Here is a 23,346-nt window from a genome sequence, read left to right on the forward strand (position 1 = left end):
GAGCAACATTTCGAAGGGAAAATGGAAGTCATACCTTTGTGACAGAGGAATAGGGTATAACTTCACTGATAATCTCTTAATCAGCAGTCACAGCACCCACAGTGTCCAGTTGCCTCCCTGTCCCCAGACTCATTTCCAGCTCATTTTCTGGATTCCCTGTTGCATATCAAGTCCGGGCCAGTTCTATAGCACAAACCAGTACCACATTCTCCTTAGAGAAGATCAGGTACATAATACAGGAGATACAGTGGCTCTGAGCTTCACACTAGGTTTCCCCATATCACGTGCAATAGTACCTTTCCCCTGCACAGCAGTGGCTTGTGAAGAGTACTGAAAAATAAACAAGTGGTGCACAATAGAAACACAGTATGTATAAAACAGCCAGCTGACCTCATGCAAAGCTCTGAGCTTGTCCTGTTCTCAGAGCTCTTTGAAGCTCAGACTTACAGATCTTGCACGTCCTGATGGATTCTCCTGCAAGTTCTTTTCTGAGCTGTGTCTAGCAATATTACAAATATAAAGTACAGTATTCTCATATAATTTGTAGTCAAATTAGTGTCTTTATATTCCTCCCCATCAAACATAAAGGTGAATCCAGTAAAATGCAGGACGAGACTGAAACTATATTAGGGTAAAAAAAATCTTTATTCCAAATAAAGTCGTAACAAAGTCTACGTTTGAAAAGATTACAAAATATGTCAAATCTTTCTAATATACATCCAATAAATAATAATGTATAAGCATTTGGAACAAGAGAATTCAGTTGTCCTCAAGTTTCTTGAGCTTGAACTACCGAAACCTGAGCAGATACATTTTTTTATGGACTTTCTTTAGATTTCTTACACATTTCAAGCGCTGACTGAGGGGCAGAGCTTAGTAATGAGCCAATGGCAGTGGCGCTGGTGGGGTGCATGCTGGGAAACACGCCGCAGTTTCTCACCAGCGTCCAGAGAAACTAGAGCCTGCAACAGATGGACAGAGAGAGAATAAGACTTAAAAGAACAATTATTATTCTGTAACAGTAGCAGGCAGCCTAGGATGCATGCAGGGTCACCTTTTTGGTCCTCATAGGCTACAGCACTCCCAACAAAACAATTAAAAACTAATTTTACACCCACAAGTCCCCTTTAATTCATGCATTTCATAACGGTAAACAGTTCAGAACATAACTCCAGCGACAGTAATACTGGAAGTTTATTTTGTAAATCTCCTGGTAGCCACCACTTATGAGACTTGTAGACACTGGCCTTCGAATAATAGCAAGAATAGGTCAGCACAGAATTATGTGGTTGGCTTTTTTCTGAATAATTGACGCTATGGGTGACTGTTAACGACACGATAATGTCAAACTGAGCAAATGCTTATGCCTGCTGGTCAGTCTGGCTCCTGCGGCACATTGATCGGAGAGCGGCGTGTTGTCAGAGCCCTCACCTGACGCAGGGCGTCGTGCTGGCTGAAGGCGCGGAGGGCGGTGAGGGCCGCCAGCTGCACGGCCGGCTGGGAGTCCGTGCAGGCAATCCGGAGGAGCAGGCGGGGCCCGTCGCCCTGCAGCAGGGCAGCCCTGCCCCCCTCGATCGCTGCGAGGTTTCCCAACGCCGCGCAGCAGTGCCGGCGAACAACGGGGTCTGGCTCGGACGAGAGCAGCAGCAGCGCTTTGACCCCCCCCCGGGCAAGCTCCGCCCAGGCGGCAGTCCTGGTCGTGCCGTCCTTGGAAGGAAAACCTCTGGCTGGTTTGCCACCGCCCGGTCCTTTAGCTGTCTTACTCACATCCCCCTTCCTTTTCCCTGCTTCACGCTCTGTCCTTGTGAACAAGTGCCGGCCTTCTTTCATCGGGCCGGTGCCCATGCCGGGCTTGGCTCCATGCAGCCTGGGCTTCTCATTCTCCATGTGTGACTCGGCCTGGCCGACGAGCCCCACCCAATTCCCTACGGCCCTGCAAGCGGATCGCCGGACTTGTATGGAGGGGTCCTGGAGCTTCTCAATCAGGCTCTGGAAGAGCAGGGGTAACAGCTGACCAGATGGGGCGTGGGCATCCAGCGGGCTGATATTTCCCAGAAGGCTGCAGGTGGCGGCTCTCACCCGGTCGTCCGGGTGGTCCATAGCTGTTTTGAGGAGGGAGGGCCTGACATACAACACGGGTAGAGGAGGGTGGAGGGAGCAGCGGGCAGCCTGGGAGATGAGGGACAGCAACTCCACGGCTGATCCTGACAGGCCTTCTGATTGGAGGAAAAAGGCCAGCAGGGAGCTGGCGGTCCGGTGCTCTGATTGGCCGGTGCCTCTGACATCACCCTCTCCGGCCCCGCCCCCCACGCTGCCAGCGGGTTCACCCCTGGGAGGCTGGCCGTCGCCATTGCGCTGTGCTTCCGCGGAGGGGAAGAAAAAGCCCCAGGCCTCGGCCGCCGCTATAAACCGCGGGAGGGATTGCTGGGGGTCGCTGAGCAGGAGGCGGCACAGCAAGGAGAGTGGGAGCTCCAGGAGAGTGAGGGGGAGCGCCAGAGAGAGCTGGGGAGACACACGAACACACGGTGCGGTCAATGACACACCTGCTCAAGGACCAGCGTTTGGAACCACTGGAGGCTCCGGGGCTTCAGCAGACAACTGTCCTTTGGTCGACCACGTCGGCATCACCAACAGTCCAGCGAGTCCACATGTAGGACCTCTAGAACTCGGATAACACCACACACCACAACGACCTCTGATATGGCGAATGCAGATTCTGATCGTCTTGCTGGCTGCCGCAAAGGGTACTCAGATGTAGGAGTAAAAGAAAACAGCACAGCCACACCCAGAAGGCTTTGGCCACAAGAACGAGACTATAACTGCCACCTGTCTGTTCCAATTCAAAAACTCCCTACTGGAGTGCAACGGAAAAAGAAAATCGGATCTATAATATTTACTTTGTTCCATTTTCTACTTAATGTAAGTAGACCGATGCATTTTTTTAAAGATATCTGCCTAGCCTTGAACCCAAACCCCCTCATTTTGTTTCACTGCATTGAGACACATTTCTTCCCCTATTCGCACTCTTGGTGTCCCAGGCGCGAGCCGGGAACTCAAACCCGTGCGTCTGACCTGCAGCAGGCGAGGGACGATGTCGCAGCGCTGATAGGACTGCAGGATTTCCTCCACAGCCTGGTCAGGGATGTCAAGAGCGAAGGGGAAACACAGCAGGTGACAGGTCATCACCGACACGCTGTTTGCACCAGATGTGGAATAGCTCGGACCAGAGGCGCCGTTCTCCTCTCCCGACCTCTCCTTGATTAAAGCACTGTGGGGAAATGCAGTTCGGATCCTCAGCACAAGGCAATCACTTACATGAACTTGTAGAACAGGAAATGTCATAAACAAGCAATTTTATACTTGGGGTAATGAACATATAAACAGAAACGCAATGATAGACATTTTTTTTAATTTGATATATGGCAAGCTTTATGTCATGTTAAGGCATGGAAGAAAAACTTAAAATAAATTATCCAGAAATGGGGGGGAAAAAAAATATTAAGGAAGCTGTAAGGAGATACGACAGGATATACTGACCAATCAGCAGTAAGGAGGTGGGCAAGGGTGGTTAGCACACTGTCTGTGTTGCTATTGGCTAACAGGGGAACACATTTGTACGGCTCCCTGGTGAAGACAAACTGAGCGAGGGACAGAAAGACCTGCAGACCTGTGGTAAAGAGAGAGAGTGTTCTAATTAAGAAAGAAAATCAGTTCTAACCATAAGACTGAGTATTGGTGACCTATTAATATAAAATCTTTTTAATATAAAATTGAAATGTTATGCTTTTAGCATTTCCCCCAAGCTTGACGGCCAGATCGTGCTGAAGGATATTTTTATAGATAACATCTGCACAATCAATCGCAGTGTTGGTACTTTACCGGTGAGTGAGAAACAATTCAGGTGAGGGGTAGTCTCCTCTAGTGCAAGATTAACTCTTAACCACAGGTGGCGCCACAGAGCAGAATCCAGAAACTGAGAGACTGAGGAACTTCCATCCTGCAGAGAGAGAGAGAGCACTGCAAACTTGAACCAGTCCTTTCCAAAATCATCACAGGGTATTCTTGCCTTTAATCAAGAAACTATACAGATGGACCAGTTATTATTTCATACATTTTCAAGCTGGCTGCTGTTTATCCAGAAATGTAATGAGCTCTTACCTTGAGTGAAATAAGGTATAATTCTATTATATTACAAAAAGGAGATAGTGTAACACTAGCATTGTGATATTACAATTACTGTTTGTGTATAGTTGCACAGGTATCTGTTCATATGTCAAATATATATGTAATAAACGTGTAGTAACATGTAGTTATATACTGTATGAAATAACCACAGTCAACAGGCTGCAACAAGACTACTTGTAAAGTGTTCTGGGTACACAACAAAGTTAATGCACTATATACAGAGAACACTGATGCGTAACACAATAGTGTGATTTTACTTGAACAGATATATTCAGATATCTGCAAAGATGACAAAAGGTACCATACCTTACCATAGCCCCTCGAAGGGCATATAAAGAGCAGACTGAGTGAGAGACTCACCTCAGAGACAGTCCGGTACAACAGGGTGAGGAGCCCATCATACAGACCCCAGCCAGGAAGCGCAGGCACACTCAGCTGAGAGGAAGAGAGCAAAAGACCATTACCGATACACATGAGGAATAAATCAAGAAACAAAATACCAAGAGGAATTACCATGGGAGACAATATGTGTTACTGGAGCAGAGATCTACAAGTGACAGAGCCCGTACAGATGAATACGCACTCTCTTGAGTACACGCCCCCTTTAAATGGAATGAGATGGCACTCTCCAAGCTCAGCACAGACAGCTAAAGGTGTTAATATATTAATATTAATTAAAAGTAATTTAATTCTATTTGAGTACTGTGGATTTGAAAGATCCACCTCTGTACACATACCTCTACTGGAGACGATAACGTTTTCTCCATCGCGGCCATGAACTGGTCAGTTCTCAGCTCCACAGGAACACCGTGATGGGACAGCAGAGTGAGCAGGGAGGCAGCGAGGGACTGTGAAAGAGGCAGGCAGTGTGAGCAAATCATCTTCCCAACTAAATTCCCAATTCAACTGGTCCATCACATAATCAAGAAAACAGACCAACACAGCACTCAGCTAGAAACCTTTAAGGAACAGATTCAATAAAGATCAAACCCTAATTCAATTATTGAAGTAATGTCACGTATTGAATGACTCCAGGAGCTCAGGACATGAGGATATGATGATTCTGTGGAACTGGAGATTGCAATTGAGTGCAAGATACTATGAGCGTGTGAATACCATGTGTAAGCCACATTAAGAATATATTGTGCTATATCGTTTTATCCAAATGAAAGTATGTTAGTTTAAAAGTAAATAATGCCCATCGTGGGTTTAACATCATCATCATAGCTGGGTCTGTTCTGTCTTAATCCATTTCAGAAAAATTCAGATTGGTCAGAAAACGTTTGGTGCAGAACTTCCAGTTTCTGCTTTGGCATGAGAGATGTTTATCCCAATTAACTGTAAGAAAGAGAGAAGCTGAAACAACAAGAGTGTGGGATTTGCACCAGTAGGAACTATAGCACATGGAAAAGTATCGTGGTTTAACTATGAAACTTGAATAGTTTGACCACATCTTTCCTTTTGATAGATTACTTACCCTCCCTTCAACCATAATTTCATTTTGGTAAATGGTATATCACTCCGGTAAATTATGCTTTGGGTAGCATCTTATCCCCACTGTACTTTATTTTGCTTTTGCATTTATTAATCCTTTCTTGCTCTGTTGTGTATTTGCCTATTGTATAGTGAGAGGCATTAACAACACAACAAATGTGTACTTAACTGGAACCAAAAGGATTAGCTGCATCTTGAATGTCTCTCAGTACAACTGGAGTACCTGACATTTTACTGTTTTCTATTCTCCACTTGTATACGCAACGTCTTACATTGTCAAAAGTGTAAATTAGAACAGTTTCATGCACGTGAGGAAAAAGTCACAGAGCCAATTTTCCAAGGTTGTGCAATGACTGGGACACGATGAAGAGGAGTCTCGGCAGCAGGGCTAGTGGTCTTACCGTCAAAGGAGCAAGGCAAGCAGAATGTAGGACAGCAACCAAGAGCCCAGCAGCCTCCCCCATCCTGGGCGAGAAGGAATGAAGAACAGCAGTCTGAACACTCTCCATGCAGTGCTCAAGATAAGAAGAGATCAGATCACTTTATTGGCCATATACAACTTCTTGCATTAGGAATTCATCTTTTCGCATACCCCAACTTGCTCTCCATGAGACACACAGACAGGGAGAGAAGCCTGGGGTCAGAGTGCAGGGTCAGCCATTTATACGGTGCCCCTGGAGCAGCTGGGGTTAAGGGCCTTGCTCAGGGGCCCAATGGTGTAGGATTCCTCTGCCGGCTGCAGGATTTGAACCGGCAACCTTCCAGCTACAGGCGCAGATCCTTAGCCACAGAGCCACTGCTCCGCTCAAGGCGTGTTTGTCACTGTTTAAACCGTAGTCCAGTAAGCAATGCAGCAGAAAGACAGACCACTCAGTGACACTCAAATATGCATTAGTGTATATATGAAAATAACCTAAATATTAAGAAATGTGTAATCAACCATGGGCAGCAGTTCCAACTGGATAACTGAATCTCTACTTATACTATTTGTACATGTTATAAGTTGAAAAATATCTGCATGGAAGTTTCAAGTCTTATGTAAATGTTACTGAAGATTTCATGCAACACAAGTCAATAAATACAATTTAAATCCGTACAAATACTAAACTATCACCGTGATAGTATTACAGTGTACAGTGCTAAAAAGAGCACAGGAGTTAAACTGCCTTGAGCTACATCAGAAGGTGCCCACGGAAGGGTATAGGGATGTTTGGCAATACCCTCATCTCTCTCTGCACCACATCTCCACTCCTCCTCTTCCTCCAGCCTTTCTCTCACTCCCTCTCTCTCGCCTCTTGTGACAGCCGTATCTGTCTTTTCTTTTTGTTAGCTTCCTTTATGTTTGCTGCAAATTTCACAAGTTAAATGCACATCTAATGTATGTACTGTAGGTTGCCCAATAATACTAGTACTAATAATAATAATCCAATTTATGTCAGTTTCTTACTGTACCTCTCTCCTTCTGTATCCCAGTTGAAGTGTTTCTCCCAGCACACACCCAATGCTGTCATCAGGTCTCCCAGCACTGCAGCACACCATGGCTGCTGTAACAGGGAAACAGTGGCTTTCATGAACATTAAACTAATGTGGATGGGCGTCCATAGGAAATACACCTGTCACTAACAGAGGAGGTCAAACACCTGCACTGCTTGAGGCGTTCCCAGAAAGGATGCCTGAGAATATGAATGATTCCCTTATAAAAAATCAAGCCTCTGTTTCAGTGCAGTGAAGCATTTTGTCTTCAGCAATTTTACCTGGAACTTTGGTATATTCTGCTTTATGAAAGAGCACACGATTTCACCAAAGCCAAGCGATTAAGAAAAAGAGCACATACGACCCTCACCTGCTTCACCTGTTCATTCCCCAGCAGATCCGCAATAAGATCAAGCAGGAAGTGAGGCAGTTCAATTTCTTCGGCCACGGTGCTGCACAGCCCGGGATCAGAGTTAACGGTCAGCAGGTTCCACAGGACCCTCAGCGGCTGACGGATCCGACACGCCCCCTCCAGCATCCCGTCCAGTATCTGTGCAGAGCAGGGAGACCACTCAAGCTGTTGTCCTGTGACGCCGAAGGAAGCTTTTGACAGACGGGCAGACAGAAAGGGCATCACCTGGGCTCTGGAGCTCAGGAGCCTTTGCTTCAGACGGGGCACGAAGGATACTGGAGAAGGCAGGGGGGCCTGGCTTCCTGGCTGTGTGGTCTCCACCAATCGCTGCCACTCTTCGTCACTCTCCACTTCCTGTCCCAGAATGGTAGAAAAAGGCTAAGACAACACTACGCCATCTAAAAAGACAACCACGCGTTTTGACTTAGGGCAATCATCAAATCGCTCAGCCCAAAATCAAACAATCGCTGTTCTCAATAACCCTCAAAATCGTTGAGCCTGTCGTGGTCACCTGAAAAAAAGCAGACTGACGCCCCTGGTGAGTTAGATCCCCCTATGGTGCAGATACAGGTGGGCTTCACAATGAGGGTTTTATCAGCAAGAATCAGCCCCCATGAGTCCAGCGCCACAACCTCTGTCACTGGCTTGGCAGCAAACAGGCCAGAGGGCAGGGTGAAGCCCTTTCATCATCACAAAGTATACAGCCCTTGTGTACCGCAGAAGTGCCATCTTTTATAACAACTTACAACAGTCGGTTGCCAGTGTTCGAGAAGCTTCAATCCAAACCGCATGAGGATTTGCATGAATTAGTAAGTAAAAAAATCACAAACTGAGAGGTAAAAAAAATAGAAAAACGCAAGAGTTCCAAGAAAAGTTCAGGACCCGGTGCCCTCTCAGGTAAGCGTGACACCACGTAGTTTGGGAAATTAGTGGATATACTGTATACACCCACGCATATATCCACCCCAGCTAGATACAGCTATGTCACTGGCTTGGCTCAGGGGCAGCTGCTAGGTTCCAGAGAGCGTTAATACCTTGGTATTCGACACTTTGTGGAAGGGGAGACTGTGTTGGAAAATAAATTACACCATGAAACTAATTCTGGTTCTTTCATATAAATAAAAAAATACTAACCAGATTGTATAACAACACACTGGTGCCATGATTACACTTAAAACATTTCATTGACGATCAACTGCCTTCATTTTGAGTTGTGCCTCAGGACCGTTTGACTCCTTAAAATGGTAGAAATCGGCACGCCCAGTTTCAATTTCAAAATTCAAATCCTAAACAAAATACACAGAATCTACTAAATAGGTCACATCTAAACACCCCCCCAGACACAGAAGGATGTCTGTAACCACTGCCAGTGAGTGGGCGTGCTGATTCTTAAAAAAAACATTGAAACGGTATTATAGACAGACCTCGTTTTCCAGCCTGACCGCCCCCAAGCTGCTCCGGAGTCCCTTCTCACGTCTAGTGACCTGCCTCGGACCCACTTCCACTGAAGGGAACTCCCGTGCGTAGTCCCTGCTGATCTGCCCCTGCCTGGGAGAGAGGGCGCGCATGGATCAGCACAGAGACAAGCCGGACCCGAGGGGGCACTTGTGGAACAGAAATCACCAGTTCAGCAGCGCAGGCCCTATAGTAATGCACGTAAGTCACGTACACTCATCACTTTGCCTGTCCCAGTCTCCGAGCTGTGTTGGCGCAACGCTGTTTCTTATTTTGGTGTGGAAATATCGCACACCAGATTAACTCCCGAAAAGAAATCTGTCAGATCTGCACAGCAAATGCAGGAAGCTTAGAAGCGCTTGTGAAGCTGTTGATCCCTTGCCATACTGCTTCAGGGGACAGCAGATTTTTCAAGACTTTTACCTTGCGTCGTTGTTAATATCAATACCTGAGAAGTGAGTATACTGAAAGAATTATGGAGTGTTTTAGTCCAAATCTGGCTTAATCCATGTGGTTATGGGCGAAACTCCTGGGCTGGGCTGCAGTGTGAGGTGACCAAGGACCAGCAGACGTGGAGAAGGGTATAATGTTCTAGGTGAGGAAATGGTGTCCGGACTGATTGCGAATTACTAACGGCTGAGTAAGATTAAACTTGCCTGTTGTCATCCCTCCCGCGTGTCTGTTATAAACTCCATTTTTCTGAAAAGCCTCGGCCTGACTATCTCTCGTTACTTCTGTTCGCTTTGTGGATCTGTGGTAAGTGGTAAGTGTGGTGAGGTAATTTGATAGGTAAGTGCCGTTGGGGAGGTTACCCTTGGGCGGGTGGCTGGGCCGCACGCTCATCTGATGGGCAGGCAGCAGGAAGCGTGGGATTGCTGTTGGATGGTTTAGGACCCACCAGGGCTGGCTCCATGTGTGCCTTATCAAAATCACCTCCACCTGTGTTCTTCCCTTGAGCCCTGACTGTCAGGTCCTAGGAAAGGAATAAGAGTTAAGGGTAAGAGTTTTTCAATCTCAAATAAGAAACTGGCCAGTATACTGCTTTTCAGAAATAGGAAAAAAATGGACTTGGGTCAGTTGTAAACCCCAGATTTCAGGTTTGCACAAGGCAAATGTGGCAAAAAATAAGTAAATACACTACAGTGTGACTGGCCCTTTACCCTTTTTCTCATTTCACCAGCTTTTAACAGTTTCCTAAACTAAAAAAGCAGATTTTGGTTCAGGTTACAGTTTTTGCTGAAGATAATCTGAACCTGCCCTTTTAATTTAAATCAGTTTAAGTAGCACAAGAGTGGTGTGTGAATAACAAAGGCCCTACCAGTTTTAACAACCAATTGTTTCCTAATAACAGGACAAAATAATTTACCAAACATGTAATGCCATATTCAATATGGAAACGGATCTCATTCAATCTCTGGATATGCAAGGGAATGGAAAGAAATCCAAAAAAAATATGGAAATCGTCTCATTCGCTGGTGCAGAAAACAAACAGAAGGTATCTTCCCAGGGATACCTTGCTACCACAATAACAGCCCGGTTTCTCTTCAGCTCTATACCTCCTTGTTTTTTTCTCGTTCCTGCTGCTCCCTGGCCTTGCGCAGTAACCTCTGTTCTCCACAATGGGGCGCTGCCTTCTCCTTAGCCTGCTGTAGCTTTAGAGCCTGCAGATCGGGGCTGAGGGACACGGTGAGAGGACTGTCTGTCTCTTCGTCTGACAGAACTGATCGGCGATAAGGAGAGCACAAAGACAGGAAAACTTTTATTTTTGAAACCTATTCCCAGGAAGTCCACAAAGGCACAGAGGCATGCAAACACATGAATTTGTTTTGAGTTTTCTGATAATGAATTCTGAAGCCACAGATTACACAAACACACAAATTCAACCCCAGGGACTTATTCAGGCAGTACAAACACAATATAAACAGAAAATACTCCTCCTGAAAATGCTACTTACTGTATGAGAAAAAGTGTTTATGCTGGGAGACCCCTTACCTCTATTGAACAATAGAAGGGAAACAGTATTAGGATTTATAGTTCAGATGTAGGATTTAAACTAGGGGAGGTGAGGTTTAAAATTGCCTCAAGACCTCATTTACATATTGTGCGCGATATTTGGTCACGAAATTCCAAACAAGATATTTCTACTTCGGACGCTTTCCAAAGAAGAGTGACCAGGCACACTCTTGGGCTCAAAGGCAAATCCTACATTGACAGGATGAAGGAACATTTTTAGTCTTCAACAGAGGTGACAACAAGGGGACCTCCTGCAAGTATTCAGAATCCACAAAGGCACTGACGGAGCCAACACAATGAACGTCGTCAGAATTACCAGTGAATAGCAAATATGTCATTTAGAATTTGGAACAGGAGCTGTTATTTTAGAACAAAGGACCGTGGGTCTGGGACAAGCTACCCAGCATTCTTTCAGAACAGGTGTCCTGGCTTTTTTAAAGAAATTTCAGGATGGGATTCTTGAATCAATTAATTACTACCAACCAAACAATGCCTCCTCATATTTCTGTTCTCATGTCTCAAGATAACTTAATGAATGTGTCCTTTCATAAGCACAGACACACAGAGGCTTATATACAAAGATAAAACTTTGCATGCTCTCCTGTTTTGAAGTGTAGTTTAATTCAGCTGGGTCACTATCATGTATGAGACAATGAATATGCAAATAACAGACAACCAGAGTCCATCAGCTCCTGATGTTTTCAGTTGCGCTCTGTATTAACGGTGTAAACTATTTTGAGCTGGACTCCTAAATCGAAATAAGTTCAAACTAAACCCATCTTATCTAAAGAGAGTTCAGAGCAATGAGATAGCAGGATAATTCCATGGATTAAAAGAGGCAGGAAGAGAACCTACGGAGACAAGATCGGAAACTCACCTAAGATTCCCTCAGAGACAAAGGGGTGCTTTAACAGGTGAGGCCAAGACAGCCTTTTCTGGGGGTCCTTGGTCAACAGGCCCTTCAGGAAGCTCTGTGAACAAAGAACAAGCATCCTCTGTAATGCATGGCAAAGAGAGAAAAACAAAACAGCAAAGAATACTGGACTTAATCATGAGAGGCAGTGTTGACGTTGCTGCTCTATATCTACACAAACAAAGAAGACTGACAGGAGATCATATCTAGGTCAGACACATTTGAAATTGACTCCAAATAGTGTCCTTCTTCAAAAAGGATTGGTTAACTTCAGTTCTTACTCATCTAACCGTTAGATATTCCCCCCAGGTGGAACACAGTGTCAATGTGTTTGCTCCTACAGTAGACGCTCTTCGGGTGTTGGTGAGAAAGACTCCATGACTGCGACCTACCGTTCCAAGGTGATTAACTCGAAAAACGGCAGGCACAATCACCGCAGGATTGGTTAGATTGGAATTTTTCTTGCCCAATCAGGCGGCTCCCTTGCCGCTAAAGGGCTGGGAGGGGGGTGTGAATGTCATTTCGCTCAAACAGCGTGACGCTACCGTGCAATCAGGGCTCATGCTCTCCGGCCACTTGACCGGATCCCGGACAATGAGCTGCACCAGCTGGAAGATGGAGTTGGTGTAGAACGGCGGGGCCCCAGTGTGGAGCTCGTACAGGATGCAGCCCAGGGACCAGAGATCAGCCGTGTGGTCGTAGGGCTTCTCCTCCACCAGCTCGGGCGACATGTACAGCGGGGTGCCTTTGATGGAGGTGAGGACCAGGGTGGAAACGCTCATCGCCCGAGCAAACCTGCCGTGACACAACCGGGACATGAGGAGACGCGTCGGAATGCCACGTCCCGCGTTCAGATACATGCGCCTGCGGTTTCCAACATCAGTTTGCTTCAGTATCAAAACTATCAAAAAACCGGCCTTTCCCCATAAGCTCTTTCACTGATCAGCTCTAAAAGAGATTCACATATAACTACTGACATAACAACTTATTGGGTCCCCAAAAGCGCGGGTATTTTCAATTCATTTCCTGCTATCTGAATTCTGGAAGGTCATTTTAGGGAAGCTATAAACACGGACTCGAGCCTGTCATTCCAGTAGATCTGGATGCTTGCCTTTCCTGAAAGGACTGAACAGAACTTGACACAGAATGCATCTGTTCAGGGCTGCTAAAACACTGGAGGAAAAAAAAAACTAAAGACTCACCTGCACTGAGTATTAGATGGACATGAGTCCCTCAGTGAAACTCTTTTTCATCACGTGCTTTTTCTCTTTTTCATTCTAAACGGCTGTACAATCCATTTTTATTTTACTTTTTTGTCTCTTTCTTTATTATATTAATACTACATCTGCGCTGGAGGTGAAAAAGTTGCATTCACTGTACAATAAAAAAAACAGTTTCTGTAAAATGTGTAGAATGTTTTAAATTGTGATCTTCTGATTCCTCAAGACTACTTCCTTAAGCTTTCAACTTGAATGTCGCAAACTATGAAAAGTGGACCTTGCCTGGCTTAAAGCCAGCAGGGCGAACGTCAGTGACCTCGGAGCAACTGTGTGACAGCTCTATAGGAGTTTCAGGTCATCTGAATGACTTTGCCAAAACCTAAACTGACAGCCTCATTACTGACTTCAGTTGCTCCAAGCGATGGCTGACATTTAATCAATGCCAAAGACTCCACTTCAGAGCCACACGTACATACCCAAAATCGCACAGCTTGACAACTCCGCCCTTGCCCAACAGGATGTTCTGTGGTTTCATGTCACGATGAAGAATCCTGTGAGAATGCAGGTAATAGAGAGCGGAGACCAGCTGACAGGCTATCTCGCGGACCTAGAATACATAGGGCATGAAACAGGAGGCCACTCCTTGCTCACTATCCTCCAAAAGAGCAAAAAAAAGAGTCAAATGCAGCTGATGATTTTCAGAGTTGATCTCAAAGGATTATTAACATCACATCACATCACTTTATTAACCCTATACAATTTCTTGCATTAGGAATTTGTCTTTTCGCATACCCCAGCTTGCTCTCCATGAGACACACAGACACACAGACAGGGAGAGAAGCTGGGGGTCAGAGCACAGGGTCTGCCATTGTACAGCGCCCCTGGAGCAGTTGCGGTTAAGGGCCTTGCTCAGGGGCCCAAAGGAGTACGATTCCCCCATTATATGGGGAGACCAGAGCTCATTATCTCTAATGGAGATCAACAAAGGCAAATAAGACTTTGAGGGAAGTGCAGGTCATATATGACTTTTCTGTATCATGTCGATGCAGATAATCATGTTGTACTTGAGGTACTGTTTGTGGGATGTTTCCAACTTTTCTGGAGATGAAAGCCAGAAAAGGCTGTCTCATTTGGTAAACAAAGTGGGCCTGTAGTGTAGTGTCCCACCCAATCTCCTGGATTCCTTGGACACGGCTCTTCACAGCTCCCAAGAGTGGAGATAAATCCTCTTCCAGTTCTGGCATATTTTCATCAGCACTGACGGCTAACGTACCCTGAAGACCCTGTCTTCCACTTTTTTCCCCCATGACTGGATTTTACGATAGAGTGTTTGGAGTCAGGCTAGTGCACCAGCTTCAAGTGCAGTTTGGAAGATCATTTCGTTTTCAAGCAGGTCTGACAGAAAAGGTTCCATCTGGTCCGCAATTTCACAAACTCTTTTTTTGCAATAACTATGGGAATAAAAAAAAGGTTCTTCTAGGGAGAGCAGGGGGCTGCAGAGGATAAAAATAACTCACCTGAGCCTCAGGTAAGTTCCCATCATCCTCCAGAATCTGAAACAGTTCTCCTTCTGCATATTCTGTCACCACAACGACCTGTTGGAGATCAGCATGCCCATTAGATTAAAAAAAGAAATGCAGTAACCGCTCAACGAAAAACGTCTATTCAAATTCACAGGTGGACACATTTCCATCTCGTGAAGGACAGTGACACAAAACAGCAGGGTTTGCCTCAGGGACAGGACTTGCGAGAGAAAACGCGCCCCTACCTCTCTGTCCGTCTCAAAGCTGTCCAGCAGCAGCACGACGTTAGGGTGCCTGAGCCCCCTCATGATTTCGATCTCCCTCCTCAGACTGCGCAGTTCTTTCTCGGAGCGGCCCACTTTGGGAATGAATTTGAGCGCCACCACCTGGACAAACAGAGTATTAGTGCTGGGCAGAAGCACAGTGAAGTCCGATCTTTATCTGTTCCGATAACCCGCATTCCAAGACGCGTGACTTTTACACAAAGGCACCGTCAGCACCTGGAACTTGTCTTTAGTCTTGTGGGGTCTTCCATGTAGGAGGTTACCCACACTCAGAGCTGGAATCCCTAGCTACAGGTCTTTCTCATGTCCATTCCCCTTGACTTCCCAACGCAAATATGCAAATTGATCCGAGTCTTTGCTTAACCAGATGCTCTATTTACCTATCTAACGGACAACTCAACAATTTGTGCTTTACAGAGATCCTGGCAGGCTGGGAAACTTGGGAAGTGAAACGTTGTCTGCATCTTACATACAGTACAAAATAAATCAAAAGCATTGGGCCCTCTCTGAACATTTTCTCAAGGCTTCTGTGAAAAGAATCTCAACGGACTGGAAAGACTTCCCCATCACAGCTTCACTTAAAGAAAAGTTCACTCTTGCATTCACACACATTCATGTAATATACCAAATAGGCATCGAGGTATCTCGAGGTATACCACAGCAGTGCCAAAACAGACAAATGAGTGCAGGACTGCTCCTGCCCTCTAGAAATACTTAACATTTTGGTGTCCTAGTTTAGAAGAGAGCTAAACAGTGGGACAGTGATTAGCACTGCTGCCTTGACGTTTCTGGGGTGCTATCTGTGTGGAGTTTGTATGTTCTCACTGTGTTCATATAGGTTTCCCCTAGGTGCTCCAGTTTCCTCCCACAGTCCTAAAACATACAGGGAGGTTAATTGGCTTCTGAGATGTTACCCTGTCTTTCCCCCCTGACCCTGAATTGGATGAAGCGGTTAGCTAATGATTGGGTGGATGATTATTTTACTGCATAGGAGATGAGGCATGTTGTTTATATGGTACCTGACCACTGTACTTCTTTCGACCTTTGTAGACACGTCCAAAGGAACCTTCTCCAATCATCTCCAGTACATGGTACTTCTCCATGGCAGAAATGCGATCTCAATGGAGCTTTTACAGGAAATGGAAAACAATTAAAACAAGTCAGGGCGGCAGACAAAAGGTTTGCATGCAGACGGACTATTAAAGCTAGGGCTGAAAAACGCTTTACTTTCGCTTCCGTCTGCCAGTCCTAACGAGATCCCGTGATTAAAGGAACTGTTAAATAGTATTAAGCAAGGGCACAATAATAGAACATAATAATGAGGAATACCAAAATAAAAATGATTATAAAAGTTACATTTTCATGCAGTTGCATTTTATTACGCACAAGAAATTAACACTCGGAGACATTCAATTAGTTTATCGCTCTGCAAGCAATGCATGATTCACATTCATTCACAGCGTTTTAAATAATGACACAAAGCGTGTGAATTTTTAAAACAGGAGTGTACATTATTAGTAGTCCGTACAAGGGGAAAAAAAAGACAAACCTGTTTCAGAATTCACAGTTGTTACAATACAGTTCAATACAACACCAGAATAGAAAGGGCGCTGATGATATTGCGCTCCGTTCAGAGCACTGCAAGAATACGAACCGCATAATTCACTATTTTGTCATAGGCTCTTCTCATTTTGCTTTTGAAAATAAATTAGCACTTATGAGTCTGGCACCTAATTTTTTAATCAACTACGATGTCTGAATTTTGTTGTTCTGACGACGTAATTGTAACAGGCGAGCCTCAGACAGCTAAAACAGTGTCCGGCCGCTGAAAATGCGTGAAGGACCCTTTGTCTTAACAACCAACGTGCGTCTCGGCAACCGCGGTCCCTCAGTAAACGCGACAGTCCACATGGCTGGGCAGGCGCCGGTATGGAGTCGTGAATTTGTTTTATACACTTTTATTTTTCAGATAGTGTTTCGTATGTTTTTTACAAGCAATAATGTGCCATATTAGAAACAATACTTTGAAAATACTGTAATATACCACAGTTAATTGTTCAGTGCTCGATAACGTTCGGCTTTTGTTACAGTACATGTAATGTATAAAGGCGTGAAAGAAACCTGAAAATACTGAAATGTAGATAATGTCGTTAGGCGATGAAAGTGGGTGTGTTGGGTTGGAGGCTAAGACATCCCTTAAATGTGTTTTGGTGCCACGAGTTTTAACCTTATTTAATAGAATCTGAAAATAAATCTCCCTGGTTTTCAGTATAGAACCGTACTCACTGGAACTGTGTGTCATAAATAGCCTCACGATTTATCGATCATGTTGTACTAAAGGTGGAAAAAACGAAATACTGTAGTCAAAACAAAAACTAATAGACTAGCAGACTCCACCACCAGCACAGCTATTTCACCTGTGTTCTTAACATTGACATACTAACTATAACGTACTGGGGCTTGCCTAATTATTCTGTGTATTGGAAACAAAGAGCAATCAAAAAGGGCGGTTTGGCCATATCTTTAAAGGTACATTTGTTCACCTGGAACCTTGTTTAGGACGTTTTGCATTTCATTAGTAAGGCAGTGTCAGTGTCCATATTTTAAGATAAACCAATTTAGTGCAAAAATCACAATTAAGCATGAGATATTTTTACATTGCACTCCTCTGTGTTAATTTCATGTGGGCTGTGACTAAAACAATCTACCCAATTATTTTGTTAAAATGGCCAACCTGGGGTAATTTAATAAACAATAATGTAATACAAAAATTCCACAGTGTCTGATGCAAACGAATAAACATTTTATTCTATTCAGTCTTAAAATTCTCTGTAATTTTTCAGGTATCCTAAAAGGAAAAAAAAAACACGGCTTCAAACTCTTTCTAACAGTTTTCAGAGTTCCCCCTCCAATAATACATTTCTTTTTAAAATGTAAAGTTTTTTTGTTCACCCTATGTACATTGCAATCTGAAAAATCAAAGCATCGTTGTTTGAGTTGTGGCATACTACAGTAGATCATGAAAATATCATTTCTCCACCTCTTTAAAGTTTCGTGGAAAAAAAATTATAAATAATTAACTTCTCAACACTTGTGTTTAGATAACTATAAAGTTGCCCTTTACACAGTGTGTAAATTCCACTGAGTTTGAAGTGTTTTGTGGACCTTTTAAAACTAAGCCTATCAGTGACATAGATCTAGTGTAAAATGTTCAGTGTAAAGGCTGACAATAGAGTTTGAAGCTGGAACGAGAAACCTGAGCAATCACAATTATTTTGAAATAATATTTTCTACATTATCATGCAGCTCCTTCTTTTCCATCAATCTTTCCCTTAACAGACTTTAAAGACAAGCAAACACAATTGTGCCTTTTTCTTTCTTCAAAAGTATAGAAGTACTGCCAATCACCTTTAAGTGTTCCAGGCTTTCCAAAGTACCTGATAATTGCTGATAATTGACATTAATTTTTACATGAGTCTCTTGTTTCTGCTCAGATCATTGCTTTACAATAATTGTAGAAAGAAGTACAGTGCATGCAAATTTTATAGTTTTTCACAGTGTATTTGTCTGGCCTTGTTCAGTTCCTAGCAATACTGGTGAAGAATCTGTTTCAAAACCCGTACTATTTTTAATTGGTTAATGTTATTCCTGTAACAGGAATTGTTAATTGTTAATTAATTGAGGACATTTAAGAATATACAGGATGAACATTAGAATGAAAAAAAATACAGGACCATGGAGGTTATCTAAGTATCGTGTGAAATAATACCACTTTGTTATGTGTTGTTCCTTTACTACATATTGTACCTTGTATGCTTCCAAATTAGTAATTTACTGTGGCCTATGATGTCTTCTAGATCCAACAATTTTGAATTGCATTACACAAATGCATAGATTTTTTAGTAAAAGGATTTGGATGGTTGATCTTGAAGGGAAATAAATAGCATTTACTAGTATTTGCAAGGCTCTGGCCTCACTATTCAAAGGAGATCATTAAAAAGTCTGTCTACAGACTGGGGCAGGTTCTGACAGACCACTGAATGACTCTGCTGGCAAAAATGAAAACATACAATTAGTGGTCGAAGCCCCTTGTGTTTTGTTTTTGGGAAATTTTCAAATAAAGATAAGAAATCTTCTAGTAAAGACAAACATAAACAATAATGTCTCAGAGGGCTGTAACTGCACCATGGGTATATCCATGATAGACCTCAGGCTACATATCCTCTTAAAGTAAAAGACACGCATTAGGATAACTGTTAATGGTTATTAGGAATCGAATTCAGATTAAAATGCTTTTCCACATTTGTTACAGTTAATTTTGCCTATAAATGACACTCTAAACCCCTTTTTAGAAAGAAGACCTTATGCAAATGTTAAATATGCAAACATACTGTTTTCACCTTAGTCTACCCACTGATACTGTAGGTGAGTCTGCTGTCTTGCTTTTACAACGTAGCCTAACACTTTCTAAATTCTTTATCGCTATGCAGGTAACATCTGAAACCTCTGAAATGAGTTTAGAGCTTGAACAAGAAACCTTTGCTCATCTGGCAAAAGACATATAATGAAGTCATTAATGTTTAGGGCTTTCTTGATGTTTCATCGCTGATGGGATCGCTGATGGATAGCAGTTTTCAATTCTTTTCCCTTCAGGAGCGTCATGTATAGTCCAGTATTTACAGTGCCCCTGACAGAGTGTAGGTGACCCATCATCTTTTCATTGGTCAGGCAGGAGGCTCGGCACTACTAATAGAGGAAGCAATTGAAATTGAAGCAGGTAGGCAGCCCACTCCACACAAGCACGCCTCTTTTCCGTCCTCCAAGTCGATGAATTATTTTCTCAGACTGGCCTGCTTCACAGCCAGGTTCAGGAAAGCAGCCAGTGTTTCCCTGGAAGTGAGTTATCAGTGAAAGGAGCTTTACCTGATCATTATCTCACAGCCCAAAGTCCATGGTTTTGAAGCAAAAAGTTTGGCTTTTCTGACCTGTTCACGTGTGGAAAACCTGCCTTTGTCCTGTGTACAATTGGGAAACCTGGTACGCAAGGTAACAGCAGACTTTTAGCTTTGTCCTCTGATGTCAGAACCAGAAAGACACATAAAAGGAAAAAAAGTTCCAGTAAAAAGAGTACATTTACAGAATTCCCAACGGAAACTCAAAACTGGGGAAAAAAAACTAGTCGGATGTCTCTTTTTGGAGAACAGCACCACTTTTTGGGGATTTCAGGCCTTCCTAAAAAAAGTTACCACCCATTTAACACCTGCCAGTCAGCACTTCTTAGAGGGATGTGGGGCAGAGGAAGACTGTTGCAAAGGTTTTAAGACCTTCCTGAAGTGCTCCTGAACTCCAGGAGCAGGAATCAGATGCGGGAGTTTAAGGCATGGGCACCTCCATCTATAGTAGTGCGTTATATGAGTGATGGCATCAAACATAAACAACCTTAAATAAATTAAAACTTGAAATGGCTATATATAATATATCATGATTTAAATTTTAACCATTATTTACAATAAAGGAAAATATTCCTTGAATGGAGAACACTTTAGTAACAAAAACAAATCAAAGTATCAGTGATTCCCAACTTCCCTCAAGAAACATGCAACCTTTATTTTTAATTTCAAACTGAAAAAAAGTTCTGATTTTCTATACCTCAAGGGGAAAAAAAGCTTTGTTGATATGAATTCGATGCAACATTTTGCTCCAGTAAATGATTGTTCTTTTTCCTCGTATAAGGACCGCTTGTCAACACAGACACAGGAAGTACATTTATGCCCTCAGTTACTCTTCTGACTTCTCACTCTCCATTTATCTTTTTATCAACACCTACCTTGCTAGCAAACAGTCCAACAATAAACCTGAAAATAATGTCACAGCACTACAAAATTAGTTGACACTCATAGACTTGACACTCTGTACCTGTAATTGAATGACAAGTGGCTTCTTAAGGTCAACAAACAATCTACCAAAATTCCTATGTAGTCTCATTTAAGCAGAGAACCGCTCACCGCATTGTAAACTGGACATGTGTACAACCCAGTAGTTAAACAAAGCTCTACAAAGAGAATATTTTCAGTTTTCTGGCCAGTATCATCTTACCTCTGGACTTTTTCTGTCACAACAAACACATTGTTCTTCAATTCCGGCTCTGGCTGTTAAAATCCTGTTGGGATCTTAATCTTTGCAATTGAAGAAAAAAAGGATATGTAAATCAGTTCAGAAGTGGGTTAAGTGTAAAGGATAAAAAAGAAACCAAACAGGTTTTTGCACAATGTTTTCTTTATAATTAGTGTGTTCAATGAATTTACACCTCAGCCCTGGGGAGATGAAACAGTGTGATAGGTAAAAGATACAGAATCACTTAATGAATCCATGTGAAAATCCCTAAATAGGCTTTGGAAAGCTAAATTATTCAAAGACTAAAAAGTGTTTCAACTGGAAAGATCCGAAGTCTGCCTTAAGGATCTGCACCTTTGGTTGCCGGTTCATATCCCACAGTTGGCAGAGGAATCCTACTCTGTTGAGCCCCTGAGCAAGGCCCTTAACCCCAACTGCTCCAGGGTATAGGCAGTATAAATGGCTGACCCTGCGCTCTGACCCCCAGCTTCTCTCTCCCTGTCTGTGTGTGAAAAAGATGAAATTGTGTATGGCTAACAAAGTGATCTTATCTTATCTATGGCTGTTTCTTTTGAAGAGCAAACACAAACGTTTCTTTTTGCACCCTGACGTTTTCAAAAATGAAATTATTACACAGGGAAACATCTGATCCTGTCTTCAATCCCCAAAGGAAGGAGTCTAAAATGTGCCATCTAAAGCCATCTAATGTGGTGCAGCCATCACTACACTATTATGTTCCTTGCATTCCACAGCTCCTTTTCTGCTTGAAGACTCTTGGCTGTGTAGTTTGTAATAAAGTACATCGTCTATAGCTCCTATAAACCCTGATGTCTTACAAATTATTAAAGTCTTTGAATTGGTCATCAGTTACATATACAACTATATTAAAGAAAGGTTGAAACTTGGGCAGCCAGTACCAAAATCTAGAAATTATCTAGTCCCTGCTTTGCAGGATTTGAGAGAACTAGAGTGAGTTACCATCATGATAAAAACATTTTCTGAACACTAAGCCACGGTGCCAATAACATCTCAAGAAGGTGAAAATTAAAAGCTGTGTTTTCTGGCAGACATTAATGGAAGCATGATAAAGGCTGAACGGGGCTTGTTGTCGCAAGCATTTGTACTCAAGATTTAATATAGGGTTATGCAACCAGGTGTAGATACCTAGGCCTGAGTCACATTTCAGAGAAATTCCTGTTCGGTTTTCGTGGAATGTTTGGTATAGAAGATTATCTATTCAGAAGCCTTTCCCTTATAATTCCTTGAGTTCTGGGGTGACTCATTGGTTATTGTTACAAGAAATGAGTGTGTTATTATCACCAGTGGGGCTGTAACTGGAAATGTTTAAGATGCATTTGGAGTGAAATGTGTGTTTAATTTGGAATTGGTTATAATTTGACATTTTTTTATTTGATTTAATCCTTTGATTTGATAAGTCAATTGAGAACAAATTCTTATATACAAAGAGAGATCCCAGTTGATGCTCTAACATTCACTCTAAGGCCTTATTCACTAATTCGGCTCCCAATATGAATATTACAGCTGTGTACACTCACATCACAACTTTGGAAATCCTGGTCACAGTCCACTGGCGATGTTTCCTCCAACTACATCCGGAGTACATAGCTGAGCTGGCATTCCAAAGGGGAACTTTTCCTGATAATTTCGCTGGGGAGCCCCTGTTACTCAGACTTTCTGAGGAAAGGGACCTTCATTGTGTAAAATTTGGGAAGTCATTCAGAGTTCTCTGGTTTTAATCTCTGTTGAACTGCCTGTTGTACTAACACCTTGACACTTTTGTCTACCTGCTCATTACAGGCTATTGTGTCGTTTCATGTCACTGGCAGTTACAACAAATGCATTTTTTGACAGATGTTAAAGTTGGTGCTTTTTTTGTGATCAGCAATAGTGGAGCTGAAGATGGTGAGCAAACGATATGTGGGTGGAAGATAAGGTGCAGCCTGTGTTTAGGCGATTGTTAGTGAGCACTGGCTGTCCTGTGAATTACATCTGACTCTCATTAACCGTAACTTGTCAAAAATGTCATTTCAACATTCGACTACTATGCCGGTTATCCTTTACCTTCATTAACTGAGCTGTGTTGTTTGAGATATAGAAGACACTGCTTAATATAATTCTGAAGTATCATCATTTTTGAATAGTCAAATGCAAACCTTGACTACTACTAAATCCCCAACAAGCTACCTGGAAAGATGGGGACTGTGCTGAAAAAACATAGGGAAAGACTTCGCTAGGATCA

General features: G+C 43.1%; 1 protein-coding gene across 4 annotated transcripts; it reads right to left on the reverse strand.

Moving 5' to 3' along the window:
• Positions 1-622: 622 nt before the first annotated feature.
• stk36 (serine/threonine kinase 36 (fused homolog, Drosophila)) lies at positions 623-16,587 on the reverse strand. 4 transcript variants are annotated; one of them, XM_015337335.2, is made up of 21 exons: positions 16,522-16,587; positions 15,992-16,099; positions 14,934-15,074; positions 14,683-14,760; positions 13,642-13,772; positions 12,491-12,740; positions 11,910-12,003; positions 10,576-10,739; positions 9,832-9,992; positions 8,989-9,112; positions 7,790-7,918; positions 7,523-7,702; positions 7,132-7,220; positions 6,081-6,144; positions 4,923-5,033; positions 4,546-4,620; positions 3,880-3,997; positions 3,538-3,667; positions 3,073-3,268; positions 1,432-2,502; positions 623-962 (listed from the first exon to the last, which is right to left on the reverse strand). In XM_015337335.2, exons 2-21 carry the CDS (start codon positions 16,073-16,075, stop codon positions 849-851), a joined length of 3,504 nt encoding a protein of 1,167 aa, XP_015192821.2. In that variant the 5' UTR covers positions 16,076-16,099; positions 16,522-16,587; the 3' UTR covers positions 623-848. The 4 variants fall into 4 exon arrangements, with proteins under 4 accessions (XP_015192821.2, XP_015192820.2, XP_015192822.2 ...); XM_015337334.2 differs by having other exon boundaries at positions 7,132-7,223; XM_015337336.2 differs by lacking the exon at positions 16,522-16,587 and having other exon boundaries at positions 7,132-7,223; positions 13,642-13,716; positions 15,997-16,063.
• Positions 16,588-23,346: the final 6,759 nt, after the last annotated feature.

This window comes from Lepisosteus oculatus, chromosome 23, assembly GCF_040954835.1.
Source record: "Lepisosteus oculatus isolate fLepOcu1 chromosome 23, fLepOcu1.hap2, whole genome shotgun sequence".
Taxonomy (NCBI): domain Eukaryota; kingdom Metazoa; phylum Chordata; class Actinopteri; order Semionotiformes; family Lepisosteidae; genus Lepisosteus; species Lepisosteus oculatus.

What these genes read in the sequence shown, in the direction of transcription:
- stk36 (XM_015337334.2), bottom strand. Translation starts at nt 16,075, where the DNA reads ATGGAGAAGTACCATGTACTGGAGATGATTGGAGAAGGTTCCTTTGGA. An exon ending in AACGAGAAAAAAACAAGGAG is followed by an intron (nt 9,993 to 10,575) that starts GTATAGAGCTGA and finishes TTCCTTTCCTAG; the next exon opens with GACCTGACAGTCAGGGCTCA. An exon ending in CGTTATCGTCTCCAGTAGAG is followed by an intron (nt 4,621 to 4,922) that starts GTATGTGTACAG and finishes TCTTCCTCTCAG; the next exon opens with CTGAGTGTGCCTGCGCTTCC.